Source organism: Epargyreus clarus, unplaced genomic scaffold (genome assembly GCF_041222505.1).
Source record: "Epargyreus clarus isolate Ecla_fem2 unplaced genomic scaffold, WU_Ecla_fem_2.2 ptg000005l, whole genome shotgun sequence".
Taxonomy (NCBI): Eukaryota; Metazoa; Arthropoda; class Insecta; order Lepidoptera; family Hesperiidae; genus Epargyreus; species Epargyreus clarus.
The window spans coordinates 10771629-10788087 of record NW_027332213.1 but is presented as its reverse complement, the minus strand read 5'-3'; the positions used below and the strand labels follow the sequence as shown (position 1 = coordinate 10788087).

Sequence of the window (16459 nt, the reverse complement as noted above, 5' to 3'; positions counted from 1 at the left end):
TTCGCTCCGAATCGGGGTACAGCGAGTCAGAAGCAGCCCCGGGCGCTAAGGGTGCGCCAGGGCCATCGCTACACCGAATTTATGAAGATTCTCCGCAGTCGCCGTCGACGGTCGCAGGAAATTCCCAAGAAAAAAGGATGGAGCACTCTCCGCCAGAAGGGGCGAGAGAGACAGCACCAGCGACGTCAACGCGGACGTCCGTCATGGGGCCACCTGCACGACCAGCTAGCACGCCACCAAGGCGTGAAACTTCATCGCCGGTGCGGAGACCTACATCGCCGGTGCGGAGACCTACGTCGCCGGCACACACCGCTCGCAGTAACACTTCAAAGCGAAGCATCGACGCACGTATGAAGATGGCACAATACGAAGCGGAGAAAGAACTCGCGGCTATAGAAGAGAAGCGGCTACTTATGAAAGAAAAGCTAATCAAATCGAGATTAGCCGCCGAAATGACTGCAATCGAAGCCGAATCTGAATATGCGGCGAGCTCATGCAACGAAAGGGTACAAGACTGGGTGGATAGAAGCATGGAACAACCAACGGCGACGAAATACAGGGAAGAACCGGAAGAGGTTCGCCCTCCCGTTAGTAAGCAACGGGGGGAGAACGCGAAATTCCAAGGCATTCAACGGCTAGCCGACACCTTAGAAAAACTAGTCGCCTCAAGACCGTTGCCTCGCCAAACAGCGGAACTACCTATATTCACGGGAGCCGTCGCCGAGTGGCTACCGTATAAGGCCGCCATGGAAGATTCTACAAGACTCTTTAAGTTCTCTCCAACGGAAAATCTCCTTCGACTGCGAAACAGCCTGCGAGGGGAAGCGAGAGAAACCGTGCTGTCACAGCTATTCACCGCATCTAACCCAGATATCATCATGCGCACATTAGAGATGAAATATGGAAGACCGGAATTCATAATAGATCGGGCCATGGAAGAGCTCAAAAAGATCCCGAAATTAGGGAGCGCGAGCACCGATCTGTATGAGTTCGCGGTGAAGATTCAAAATATTGTCTATACGATAAAAAGTATAGATAGAAGAGGCTACCTACGAAACCCGCTACTCGTTCGAGACGTAATGGACAAACTGAGTCCTCATCTCATAAGCAAATGGGCGGAGTACGCAGCCAATAACGAAGCACGCATCATGGAAGATAATGAAATGATAGTACTCTCCGAGTTTTTAATGGCCGAAGCGGACCTTATGATAAGGTACACCCACACAACGAAGCGAAGCGTTCCGGTACCCGTCAGAAGAGAAGTAGCACCAAAGCGGGTTGCTACCAAGGGCGTATACACTGCGGGGGAAAGTCAACCGGAAGAAAGAAAATGCTTCATGTGTCCAACTGGGGGACACTACACTACTGAGTGCGATAAACTCAAAGCACTCGACGTCAACGAGCGATGGAAGTGGGCAAAGGACAACAAGATGTGCTTCAAATGCATGAAAAGGAAGCACAGCAGGTTCACATGCAAAGCCAAGGCCTGCGGAGTCCACGGATGTACCTACCAACATCACGCGCTACTACATAAAGAAAAAGTAACGGAGTCTACGACTACAGTGAGCACTCCGGACGACGGCAGGGAAGACGAAGCAGCCGCGCTAGTAATGAGCGTCACGACAAGGAGGTCGCCTATTACATCAGTACTGCTCAAAACCTGCGAGGTGAAACTCAGCGGTCCACGGGGGGAGGTAAATACGTACGCCCTCCTAGACGAAGGGTCTACTGTGACGCTAATAGACGAAGAATTAGCGAAGCAACTCACTAACGGCGGACCGAATCGACCTCTGAACATAAGGGGTATTAACGATCAGAGAAGGATCGACAGCGAAGCGGTCAAGGTTCGTGTCAAAGGGGTACACGAACAAGAAGCCTACTTAGTGACAGCCCGCACAGTAAAAGGACTACAGCTACATCACCAACGCGTACCGCACAACTTAGAACGGTACAAGCACCTGCGAGTTGTACAAGATAGCATCAGTAAGGGAGAAGCTCGACCTCGCATATTGATAGGTGCCGACAACTGGCATCTAATAATATCGCGACAGCTGCGCGCCGGCAAGAGAAATGAACCCGCCGCGTCGAGACCGAAGTTGGGATGGGTACTGCACGGGTCGGTACCCAGGAAATCGATTTATCAAGACCAGGCGGCCGTACTTCACATCTGCGCGAGCGACGTCCAACTACAGAAGCTCGTCGAGTCACATTTCGACGTGGACTCGCTTGGCGTATCGACTAAAGAAAAAATTAATAAGCATGAGAAGAGAGCCAACGACATTTTCGAAGCGACCGCCACAAGAAAGGACGGCCACTTCGTAGTGGGTCTGCCCTGGAAGATAGATAACCCCACGTTCCCAGATAGCTACGAGTCTGCCCTTAAGAGACTACACACGCTCGAGAAGAGGATGACTAAGGAGCCGGCGTTTAAAAAGGAATACGCGGCTCAGATCGCTAACCTTATACAAAAGGGTTACGCGGTGCAATGCGACGGCAGCGAAAGGGATAGCAACGTAAAATGGTTCCTGCCGCACTTCGCCGTCACCAATCACAACAAGCCGGGAAAAGTTAGAATGGTCTTCGACGCGGCGGCTAAGGTGAAGGGAGTCTGTCTCAATGACTTCCTACTAGAAGGACCCGACCTACTAGCTTCACTCACAAGAATATTGTTCGGGTTCAGAGAAAAGAGAATCGCCGTCACAGCGGACATCGAAGAAATGTTCCTTAGGGTTAAAATCAGACCCGAGGACCAACCGGCACAGATGTTTTTATGGAGGGACAAGCCTACGGACCCTCCGAGAAGATTTAAAATGGTCTCCATGATATTCGGAGCCAGCAGTTCGCCATACCTCGCTCACAGCGTAAGAAACCGCAACGCCGTCGACTATGAAAGTAAATACCCAGAGGCGGCCACGGCGGTCAAGGAGCGACACTACATGGACGATTACCTAGACAGTTTCCCATCTGAAGAGGAGGCTATTAAAATGATGAACGAAGTTACCTACATCCATCAACAAGCGGACTTCAACTTAAGAAGATGGAACTCAAATAGCAAGAGAGTTTTAGCTAGCATACCCGAAGATAAGAAGTCTGAAAGCGCGAATGTAAAGTTAGCAGCACACCAGAAGGAAAAGACATTGGGGCTGCGCTGGGACCCGAGCTCCGACACCCTCACCTTCAACACTGACATCAAGAGGGTTCCCGATGAGGTCAGACTGCGGTTGAGAGCACCGACTAAACGCGAAACCCTAAGCGCGGTTATGTCGGTGTACGACCCACTGGGGCTTATCAGTCAATATACGATCGTCGGCAAGATGATATTACAACGCTTGTGGCTCAAGAAGGTTGATTGGGACCAGGAATTGCCATCTGAAGACGCTAACCTATTCGACGAGTGGATAAGGCGACTCCCAGATGTCTCAGCACTAGCAATACCGCGGTGCTATAGCTACAACGTAACGCCGGAAACTCACATCGAGTTACACGTGTTTGTCGACGCAAGCGAGCAAGCCTACGCTACGGTGGCCTACTGGAGGATCGCACACGGCGATCACATAGAAACAATACAAGGAATGGCCAAGGCGAAGGTGGCTCCACTGAAGTTACTAACCATTCCGAGACTGGAGCTCCAAGCTGCGTTAATCGGGGCACGAATGGCTAACACTATAGTCAGGGAGCACAGCTGTTGGAAACCCAAACGAGTCATATACTGGAGTGACTCCCGCACCGTCCTTCAGTGGATAAGAAACGAGACGAAAAAATACACGCCGTTCGTCTCACATCGCCTAGCTGAGATCGCCGAGCTCACACATACAGAGGATTGGCGATGGGTGCCTACAACACTCAACGTAGCCGACGATGCGACCAGGCTTCAAACCGACGGGATCGACAGCCGGGACCGGTGGTTCACGGGACCGCAATTCCTACGAGCCACAGAAGAGCACTGGCCTACGGAGAACGGGGAAGGTGAAGAGACCGGGGAGACGTGTTACACCGTCTCAGAAGAGGACTCGGACCGCAACGACTCATTACCCGACATTAGAAGGTTCTCCAGTTACCTGAAGCTTATAAGGGCGACGGCACTTACTCAGCTATTCGTCGAGAAGCTTCGATCTAGAGACAAGACTCTACACTTAGAAGTGTCACACTTAGAAGCGGCCGAACGACGGTGGTTTCAACGCGCGCAGCGGGACTCCTTCAGCGAAGACTTAGCGCGGTTAAGGCACAACCAGCCGCTACAACGACACAGCAAATTTAAAAGGCTCGACGCAGTATTGAACGACGGGCTAATAACCGCAAGAGGCCGTATAGGTGCGCTCTATTCTACAACGCACTCTAATGAGCCGGTAATACTCGACGGGCAGCATCCCTTTACTCACCTGCTTGTCGAGCATTATCATCGCCGGGCGGGACACGCGAATAACGAACGAGTCGTCAACGAGCTCCGTCAACGATTCATCATACTGCGCTTGAGGCCTACAGTCAAGAAAGTAGCACGAGCGTGTCAATACTGTCGCGTGTACAAGGCGACTCCGACGACACCACCGAAAGGAGACCTACCTAAAGTGAGGTTGGACTCGGGGCACCGCGCCTTCACCTATTGTGGCGTGGACTATTTCGGGCCCCTAACGGTGACTATCGGACGAAGACACGAAAAGAGGTGGTGTGCACTATTTACCTGTCTCACCACAAGGGCCATTCATTTAGAGATCGTCCAGTCGCTCTCTACGGACTCAGCTGTTATGGCGCTGCGAAGGATGGCCGCCAGAAGGGGTTGGCCGCGCGTCATATACTCCGACAACGCCACTAACTTTAGAGGGGCGACGTCGAACTGAGAAATACATACGGAGCATGGATCGCAGCACTACGGGACTACGGTCTGCAGTACAACACCGACTGGCGTTTCATACCGCCGGGGGCGCCACACATGGGCGGAGCCTGGGAGCGCTTAGTGCGTTCAGTAAAAACCGCACTAAGCACCACGCTCAAAGAAAAGTCGCCAAAAGAAGAGGTACTGCAGACGTTAATCACCGAGGCCGAGTACAGCGTGAACGCGCGACCGCTCACGCACGTCTCCGTGGACCCCGAGGACGAGGAAGCACTAACGCCGAATCACTTCCTCATCGGCTCATCGACGGGGCTACCGCGGACGGGGCCATGCACCGAGGCGGACCGCAGCACGTGGAGAAGGGCGCAGGCACTGGCGGACCAGTTCTGGCAGCGATGGCTGCGAGAGTACCTGCCTACGCTCATTCCGCGTGGGCCGTCCAACGCACAGGCGTCACAACTGCGGGAAGGCGATCTCGTAATTGTGGTCGACTACGCCTTACCCCGCAATACCTGGCCGAGAGGAGTCGTCGAGCGAGTTCACCCGGGACCTGATGGCATCGTCCGGTCTGCAGACGTCCGCACAAAGGGAGGTGTGTTCCAGAGGCCAGCGACGAAGCTTGCCGTCCTTCAGATGGAGGAGGCTTCGAAGAATCTACGCCGGGGGGAGAATATTACGGACGACAACGGCCTAAGAATTTAAATGTAAATGTTGATTAATGTAACTTGTGTATGTAATTAAGACTATGTAAATAAGACATTTTATTGCAATAGATATAAGTCCTACGTAATAAGAATAGATATGTAAGAGTAGGATAGCAATAGAGTGTAAGCATAGAATTGTAAGAGTAAGACAGGCTATGTTAGAAAGGGACGGCAATAGGACGCGGTTGCTGACTGAGCCTGCGCCTGTTGCGGTACCCAAAATAAGTACTTAAGCTCGCCTTTTTGTATGGAAAAGTGTGTACGCCTCGGAATAAAAACAAGAAGAAAAGAACTGAAGATTCAAGTTGGAGTTTTATTTGAAAACCCATAATCTACACAATTGATAAATATATGCCTCCCTAATCTAAATATTAAGCGCTATCTACAAATGATTTAAAATAGATAACCTATCTTAATTATGTTATTTTCGTATTCATCAAAGATCTTACATATCCTTTTCAGTATACCGACTTCGACTGACATTCAATACAGGCGTAACACTTTTCCGAGGCACGTTCGGGTATTTTTATATTGGAAACGAGAAATAATTATAGAAAGAGCCGGGTAACCGAAGGCTGCGGTGCGTCGCTCAAACAATGCTAACTTACATTTAGCTGTCAGTCAAAAACAATTTGGAATTTGGTGCGCGCGGAGGGTCCGGAGTGAACGAGAGGATACTCATAGAGCTGTTATTACCACCGGAGTAAAGGTTGAAAAATTATAGATTTTGTGACAAACTTTTTGGTAAGAAATATTTTTTTTAGCTGGTAATAATAATTACTGTTAAGAAAGTGGTGCCTTTATTATGACGCAAATTATGTACGGGTATACCTAATATTTAAATTTTTGTCGTACTATCGTTAATTGAAATATCATTCATTCATTATAACTAAGTGACCTCTAAGATGTTCATTAATCTTATAAACATAAATGAAAATTAATATTTTGTAATAGTTAATACGATAACTTATCATTCTAATGTATAATATAATTTATCCTTATTCAATAAAATTACAATTCAGGCATTGTTATTGAAATTAAACGGTAAGAGAAAAAAATAAGTCATTTGCCAAGCAGCTTTTTTACGTATCAACTCTGTATAATTCCACGTCCCACGGCCGCGTTTCAGCAACGGCCCGGTTGCTGCTCCATCCATCATTTCCTCCATCCACTCGCCGGGTTAAACACATAAGTGACATTGACGCCGATTCCAATACCAGATCAACTAGATCCACCATCCGAGCAAATTTAACTCTATTTTGTACCACTTCTTAATAATTCCGGAGCTCATTCAATACTGGTGGTCGATGCCCAGCAAACACGGCCGGTAGGCACCTATGTCATATTAAGTTAAGCCCTAGTAAATGATGTTACGTTTTGATCTGAACTGTGACAGACAAACCCCTTAGAACCGCTTCCAAATTGCTCCAATAACACGCTCAAAATAGTGAAGTTAGATTATTTTTAATATTAATTAAATATTAATATTAAAATATTAAATTTGATTTTTTTATTGTATCTAAATTGTAAACTAATTCAGTAAACATTTTTTATAACAGCATTAAACTGTACCTTAAATGTCTACTTATGTCTTTTCTAGCCACGAGCACCACCATTTTTAATATACACTGAAAATATGAAGCATAGCTTGTATTACATACTTATTCCCTGTCTTGAAATGAGTTTTAATGTGTCGGTTCCACGATAAACATAAGCTTAAAATAATGAGCAAATCATCCGTAGCCTTCTGTTTTTGTTATAAAAACATGAAATTCCATAAATTGAGTCATTATAATATTTCGCAAAGGCGCTAAATTGCAGAATTATAATGGCTGACTATTATCCGGTTGCGGGAAAACTGTTTGACCTTCTTTGCTTATTGTGCATTCAACCCTCGTAGATATCCCTTGTAAGTGGAATATATACCTACACGTTAAGTATATTATGTTAGAATACAAAGTCTGTTATTATAAAGCTATCATTGATAGAAAATATGGTTAAAAACTAATAACGAATAAGAATTAATAACGAATGATTGACATGACATTTTAATTAGATCTATATTATATCTGTTCATAAATAGTGTAAAATACAATGATAAAGCAATGTTATGATAACAACAAATAGATGTAAATAGCAAGTAGGTACTTATTGTGAGTATGTAAATTAATATTTATGTATTTATTTCAAGTTATTGTGTTAAACACCTCTACGTTAAAATAGGAATTTGGATGTAATCAACTTATATTTGATATAATATCCAAATATATTCTAGAATCCAGGCCTGTGAATTTCTGCAAGTTACAAGTGGATTGGGTCAACGGGACACCGTGACGACAGTCATAGTGTGTATTCATTTATTATAATAAAAAAATACTTATAAAGGTTTACACAAGAAATGTATTTAAATTAAAATGTCCTAACATATTTTTAGACACGAAGTCAAAAAAAATAATGTCATAAAATTTTATTGATTTTTTTTTAAAGAAAACCCATTGGTGAAGATTTTACTGATTTACAGTGTAAAATAGAATTCGGGAATATTTCTAGCGTTTTACTTATTATGGACGTAAAAATTTTAATCGCCTCGGACCAAATCACCCTCAGCTCCATTGATCAGGCGATCTGATTTCGAACGCGCAGCGGAGCGCTGTTGATAAATGATCGTGGACAATGCGTCCTGCAGATTCTTTTGTTGGCCCAAACGCTTTTTGTATGGACACAGATTTCGATGTAACGTGACGTTCCTGACGTGTGCGGCCGGCACGTTTTTTTGGGTTTGTGCAAATTTGTATACGACGGGCAGTAGGTACATACGCCTTCGCCTTTACCTGAATTGACCGCTGTAAGAGTGTATCGGTTATTTTTTTCGATATTTCCTTTACGTATGTATTTTAATTTAATATTTGTAATATACTTTATGGTCATAGAGTTTGAAATAAACTTTTTTATTTTGTTATTTCGATGCCTATATTACATAAGACTTTATAACTGTTTAAGCAATTTATAATTTAGGCACCTAAGTGTGTCATCAAACATCAAAATAAATTTATTAAATAAACATAGATTTGTTTACCCATTTGATATTTTGGCCGTCTTAAATTAGATGACCTTCGTAGATGATATTATTGTTATACTTTAAGTATTTTAACATTATTTAGTCTAAAATATTTTGAGAACCTTAGGATACTTTGATATATTTAATATAGTACTTAAAAAAAGAGATTTAACAATCTCTTTCAAAGGTACCAAAATGTCGTAAAAATAATATCACAAAGAGAAAATTCTTTTAATTATAATTATGTTGCCTATCAGTACTAATGATGGGGCTTTTAGAGATATTAAGAATAATTATGTTTAAATTTATGGCCATTGATAAATGCACACTTTGATCATGGGCGAGATCAAGGAGGGTTGAACATCTGTTGCATTCGGTCACGATTACGGCTGATTGTATGAAATTAGATGCAGCAACGGAACTGATACTAAATTTCATATGCATATGTATCATATGAGTAAATTGTTTTAATATATTTTTATTATCATAATACATACGCACCTCTGCCATTATGTGTAGTAAAGTATATAATATAGGATTTTTTTTATTATATAGAAGTAGTAAACGAGTATGAAGTCCACCTGATGGTAAGTGGCTACTGCTGGCCATGGACATCTGGACTATCATCTATTTTCGTGTTTGAAAAATATTAAAAAAATATAGTTTTTAGAGCATTTACGAATGAAACGATATTTCTCTGCACTTTTTTTTCGATTTCGGGTTGTTTTTGCAACACTTAACTGCACATGTCAGCATTGTTTGTGACAGTCGTAATGGGAAAACAGTCAGCCATTTTACTCATGTGTCAGCTATTTAATGTCTTCCTTCAATAACAACGCGGTGAATGTATATGTATATGTATGTATAATCAGAAACAGTAGCGTCTACTGCTGATATCAGGATTAAGTCGGTGTAGCGGAGGTACCGCCTCAATCGATCCATACAATAAAATCATTACCTTCGAATGGTAAATAGTAAGTTAGAATATCTCAGCTAAGTTTTGAATTGTTTATAAGCCGTATTGACCTTTGCAATTTAGTGCTTCGATACAATAGCAGGTAATAAGTACCTACTTCATTAGGTATAGGTATATATTTTTATTTTAAATTACCTCTGTATGAATAAAGGTATTTAAAAGTATTCGTGTCAGTCACAGAGTAAAATGAATAGTATACAACTAAGTATTAAATTAACTTATTTTAAACTAAACACGACGAAATTTCCCAATAAATCAGGCAATAAGGTACACGAAAGCCCTAAAATATTCGTCGATCAATCCCAAAGGTAAATACGCTATCGCATTCAAATATCCATTAGAAGGTTTCTTTTGATCCAACCTCGCTTCGACGTAGGATTAATTAGGGATGCCATTCAAACGGCTATTCAATGTATGAGCGGACCAGGATGGAGTACTAATCTGAAATTCATTGCTATGGAGGAATGTGGTTTAGTTTGGTTACTTGTTTTACTTTAAGTTTAATAACTAGCGTAGTTCAATCGGAGAGGTACCACTGCGAGAATCAGCCTGACTTAAATCTAACAAAAAATATTCAAGATACAATAACCATAGTGCATCATACCGCGGGTTCCGAGTTTCCGGGTTTCCGGGTTGGATGCAAATGCTAGGATATGTGCATCTCACGTATCGTTTGAGTTTGCTATTTTATCCTACTTATTTCAATTAGGGATGCCATTCAAACGGCTATTCAATGTGTAAGCGGACCAGGATGGTGTACTAATCTGAAATTCGTTGCTATGGAAGAATGTGGTTTAGTTTCGTTACTTGTTTTACTTTAAGTTTAATAACTAGTGTGGTTCCTCGGAGAGGTACGACCGCGAGAATCAGCCAGAATTCAATCTAAAAAAATATTCATAATAACCATAGTGAATGATACCGCGGGTTCCGAGTTTCCGGGTTTCCGGGTTGGATGGAAATGATAGAAAATGTGCATCTCACGTATCATTTGAGTTTGCCATTTTATTCTTATTTTAATTAAGGATGCCATTCAAACAGCTATTTAATGTATGAGCGGACCAGGATGGAGTACTAATCTGAAATTCATTACTATGGAGGAATTTGGTTTACTTTGGTTAATTTTGTTTCACATTCAATGTTATTTTAAAAGGTATAACTAGCGTGTACGGCGGAGGCACCGCCGCCGCACCTATATCTAGCATGAAGCAGCCCTGCGTTACAGTGGAAGAGTTTTGGCTGACTTATATATGAGGCCGTCTGGCTTGGTGGGAGACACAAAGATCGGCTTCAATCCCTGTTCTATTTGAAATTCGTTTAGATCTAATTTATGTGTGGTAGAACTAGTGTAGTTCGCTGTAGTGGTTTGACTATTGTGGTTGGTGCTTCCCTCACACCTATACCTAGCGTGAATCATTATTATGAGGTGACCATCGTAATTAGACTTCAGGCGGAAACCTTATTGGCAGTGACCACTTACTATCAGGTGGACTACAAGCTCACAAAAAACACCGAAGGTTCCGGATTTTATCTTTACATGGATAAGCATAGAATATCTGCATTCATTTGAGCTTGCCAACTATTTCATCTCATATTAACTAGACCACCTCCTGGACGGTTTGTAAACAAGTGTTTGTAAACATTTATCTGGATTTATTGCATTGCTTGTTATCATCATTTTTATTAACCAAACAAAACTTTTTCTTAATCAAAATAACGAAAATAGTGTATTATTTAACTACCTATCTCTCAATGTATATAATCAATATTACAATAAGACATACACTTAACAGTCGCAACCAACGATGCCTAGGAATGTGGCATCGGTCGTTGCGGTTGGTAAGTAGAACATGGCAATATCATTCCTGAAGTAGAGGAGAAATAAGAGAGGTAACCGTCAAAAATATCGCTTATATACAATAACACACTAACTAATTCGCTTAAAAAAATAAAAATATTTAGGACATACTTGCGCACCATATTAACGAGTGTACTGACATTTACGATACTGTTGTAGACATGTATGATCTTACTTGAATAGTTGCAGAATTAAGCTGTTTTATATAAGATATTTCCAGAAATATAATGAGGTTTGACCTGTTTTAAATATAAGTAACACATAAGTTCATTGGTTATATTTATTGTCGTGGTGTTTGGAGAGTAAAGTATAGACTAAATTTATGGTTTATCTCTCCTAGTAGAGACAGGAGAATTCCTTATATGTTTAAAGGTACATGCGCTTATTCACTTGTGGATCATTATAGTTAGTATCAACTATGTAGCATAGCATAGCATTAAAACGTAAAATTAATCCTTACCATGATTTGTTTTCTTCACAGATTTTATGTTCCTGTCATGATTGTATATAAATTAAATATACGTACTTATGAAATACATTTCTAGTACCATTTCCACTATTCCTCTAGCTTATTAAGTAACAAAATATCACTATTTTCTTTAAAATAAACAAAATACAGACTAAACACAAGCAGCCATTTTGGTTAAATGTCGGCCACGCATGCGCAGTTCGGACTTACCCCTCGGCTTAGGGATGACGTTTTGGCGTCCTTGTCTCACCTGCGTAAATGTATATTGTGCTCTCTTTCTTCAGGGTACTCTTTTGTTATTCTCTATTGAAGGGACAAAGGGTCGACTTTCTTTTGCAGGGGTCCGTTTGGTGTGAAGTTAGCTCAGATCCGCCTAAACTAAGACATTGTTCGTATCATTATTTGAAATAGCAGAAAAACAGAATTTTTCTTGTCATATACAGAAATATGTTTTACTTCAATAATTTTAATATTATCAAACAAATAGTAAGTAAGCGTTTAAAATAATTTTGTATTTTGTAAAAGTTCTACCATAAGTAACTAAGTGACTGCAGCTTATTATGAAAGTATGACAGTCTGGTTTATCATTCTGATACTGCCTTTGGATCTCATTTTAGAAGAAGAAGGAACCAGAAACTATCCTAGCCAAAAGTTACCATACTGTTGGAGACACGATTGAAAATTTTTGGGCACTATTCTTTCACGTCGTTAAACATAGGTAATTGTTACATGAGAGATTTAAAACTGAGAATCATAAGATTTAAGATACCAGATTATTTAGAACACTTAGTGAATGTGCAATCATAAAATATCGAGTTGGGGTACTTGTAATACTTCTACGTGAGGTAGATCCTTGAATTGTACCCTTGACGAGTAGGTGATATTTGCTCATACTGATGAATCAACACCCCTCATAACCAAACTGTAAGCACTATATTATTACATATTCCTCATATAGTATTCCGCATAATTATAACATGGTATATTTCAGTTAAATTGGTTATTATTTTTGCAATCGAAAAAGTAAAAAATAAGTATCTTTGTGTTACTTAAAAAATCAGATCAGTAAGTTTGTAACAATTTAATGTAAACCTGAAAAAAATACCACGAACACAAGTAGCTAATACGCTCCAAAGGATCATAGTCAATAACACAGGTAGCCCAAACCCCCAGAGGATTACGAAGCAAAATCCAATAGCTAGTCAAAACATGTCAAAATCGCCGTCAACATTCGCACTTACAAATGATCCCTAAAGTGCAATGAACTGGCTGCAGTATTTAAAGGGTCTTTGAAACTATGCAACGAAAGGGTTCCGAATTGTTTAGTTACATTGTTCGAGGGCTTTAACGTTCTGTTCAATGGATTTTTGTTAAATATTTAAATCCAGTTAGCTGTCATAATTGGCTTTAATTTATAGCCTTTGGAGTTTAAGATTAGTGGCAGTGGTAGAGATAATGTAGTTTAGTAATTAAAAATAACTTCTGATTGATTTGGATATTCATGAAAATCCCAAAAAAAAAAATAAAGTACTAGAGCTCTTAATATAATTGATCACTTTAGCAGACTCTATTTCAATCCAAAGAAAGACAAGTAATCGTTGCCAAAATACTAAGATCCCGTTGCTAAGCTTGCTGATACGAAGAACTAAGTTAAAAAAACATTATCTTATCATGCTCATCTTTTTAAATCTTTCATGTAATGAATCCTTCATATTAAATAAGAATATGCGAGTACTGGGACTATAAATATTACGACAAATTACAGTATTACAGTTGAACTAATTATATTACTCGATATATTATTATATCACATCACTACACTTAAAATTTAAAAAATGTGGGAGGCAAATTAAAACATTTATTATTAAATCAGGAATAATAACTCCTCTTTATTAATAGCGCCCTGTGATTGACTAGAGAAGTACAAACATAATTTTATAAATAATCAATCTTATGCTTATTACGAAATAACCTAAAACTATACATTTGACAATCTTACATAAGTATAGGAACCATTGAACTTACATCAGTTATGTACAACTATAAAACTTACTTCGAATATGTATCTTGTAAAGTCAGATTACGCTTTTAAATAATTAATATTATTTACACATGACTTTTGCTTAAATTAACCTTAATATTAGTCCAATAATTCTTCATAAAAGCTTACGCTAATACGAGTAAGATATGTTTAAAATATTTGATATCAATTTAGCTAATAATATTAATCAATACAAAAGAAATAGGTACCTTGTTAATTTTAGCCTAAGATGCACCTAAAATGCTTTATAACAAGCTTTTCTTTATTTAAAGTAACTTATTAATGTTTTATTGTCATACCGTACAAGGTAAACCTAAAGTCACATTTTTGGAACCATTCCCCGATATTGTGGAGGCAGAACCGCATGGTGGGGTATATCAGAAGGCATATGTCCCATGTTTGCAGTCGGTCCATTAGTCATATTGTGATAATTTGCATAATTAGGAATACCCGGGATTTGTGTTCTCGTATCAACATAATCGCCCATGTTCCCGACCTTTGTAGTACTCATATCATCAATTAAGTACGGATCTGGTGACGTCGTCAACTTTCCATCCTTTTTAGCCTTCATGCGCCTATTTTGGAACCATATTTTGATTTGTCTTTCAGTTAACCCAAGCGCATGGGATACTTCGATCCTTCGTCTCCTTGATAAGTATTTGTTGAAGTGAAACTCTTTTTCTAACTCTAGCGTCTGAAACCTGGTATAAGTTTGTCTGGTTCGCTTGGATCCTTCCTTTTTGTCTTCACCTGAAAATAAGCAATTTAGACATTAGATCAATGGTAAATACACATTTTTGATGTGAAACATCTATAGCCGCACGTAAAACCGATTTCTGGCGTGGCGACGCATGCCGTGGCGTCGTCGCGTCGCCACGCTATACGATGGTATATATATACAGTCTATATGCAGTAGTGTGTACGGTGTGGCGACGCGTCGCCATGCGCAAAAATCGTAATATTTTATTTTATCATTATGACATATTTAGTTCCTATCACAATATGTTCTTTTCTGCATATTACTTTTACAAAATAATGTCGATGTTTCACATCTGCCAGGCGTCCCGTGACGGCTCACATTGTTTTTATTAATGTAACTTCATTTTATGATGTGAACATATAAATATTAATATTAAAAAATTAGGTCTTACCACCAATAGTCTTCATCCACGGATAATATCCTTGTGCGTCTGATGTAGCGGCCATTTTGCTTTCGGGATAATCCGCATTGTCCCCGCCTGCACCGACCCTTGTCACGTCCTGACAGTTCTCTGAGGCATCCAGAGATGACGGTGCAGCGTCTTTTGCTGCCGACGCCACACCCACAATACTTTTAATCTTTTCTTGATCTTCCACGGCAGTGTCAAATTCACCATGAAATTGTTGCAAATTGCTTTCTTGCTCTTCCTTAGTTTCAGTTTTTTCCCAATTATCAATTTGATTTGCGCGAAACATCATCCTTTGCATTATTTCTTGGGAATAGGAATTATCATATTTACCTAAATATTGTTGCGTTATTTTATCCTTCTGCTTGGTTACAGTCTTACTTAGATTTACAGATTCATCGTCAGGTGTTGCCCGGTTAATGTTACTCGATGCACTTTGTGGAGATCCATAATTAGTTTCAGATAAACTGTGTTGGCCTGGCGAATGTATAGACCTAGTATCCTCAGTCTTATTATCAAAATAACCATTATTAATAAAAGGGTTCACACCGTGGTTATATCCATAGTTTTCTTGTTGTTGCATATAGTAATTCATTTCACGCCACTTATTTATCATTTCTGCATTACTTGGATTGTTAGTACTTACATATTCTGTAGGATAATTTTGCCAAGTAGTTGGTTCCGTCTTCAATGCACTGTTGACATTGCTGTCTGCGGTAATCCTGTTATGCCCATTTGAATAGTCACAATTTTGGGGGTAATAATTATTTTGACTGTTATAGAAATTAGCTGGGGTTCCTGGATACTGATAGTCATAGTGATGAGGTTGTCTTGCACTTTGGGCATTAATTTCAACACTGTTGCCCCACATTTCACGTGATACACGATTGGTTGTAGCAACCGATGACATTATGTTAACACTTTTATCACTTTCACAAACTTCATATATTTAATCACTAAAACTGGACTGCGTGGGAGATGCTCCGTCTCCTAGGTTGTCTGCGAAACGAATGCAATAAGACCCAGCAGGCGACACGACCCTAACAAATGTAATACTTTTATGTGACCTAAAAAAACTTTTGGGGTACTTTCAACAATAGCGTCGCCATTGTCCCTCTGCAAAGTTATAAAACCAGTTTCGCTCTCTCTTTCTAATGTTTAGCCGAAACGAGTACTTTGGTGTGAATGAATGAGAGGGGTAGCTTTGTACATCGGAGGGGATAGTTTGCGAATATCCTATGAATGTTTACAATTGCTGATATTTCCAATACTTTTTAGATGTGTGCGTGCGCATGAGTACAGGAAAATCATTGATTGCATCTAGTTAGTGTGCGTAAGAGAGGGTGGTATAGATTGATTTTA

The 16459-nt window shown here is 40.5% G+C and overlaps 1 protein-coding gene across 1 annotated transcript; it reads right to left on the bottom strand.

Annotated features, from left to right (window-relative positions):
* Positions 1 to 14250: 14250 nt before the first annotated feature.
* LOC140757840 (uncharacterized) lies at positions 14251 to 16007 on the bottom strand. The gene is made up of 2 exons (XM_073093711.1): positions 15083 to 16007; positions 14251 to 14681 (listed from the first exon to the last, which is right to left on the bottom strand). Exons 1-2 carry the CDS (start codon positions 16005 to 16007, stop codon positions 14251 to 14253), a joined length of 1356 nt encoding a protein of 451 aa, XP_072949812.1.
* Between the last annotated feature and the right edge of the window lie 452 nt (positions 16008 to 16459).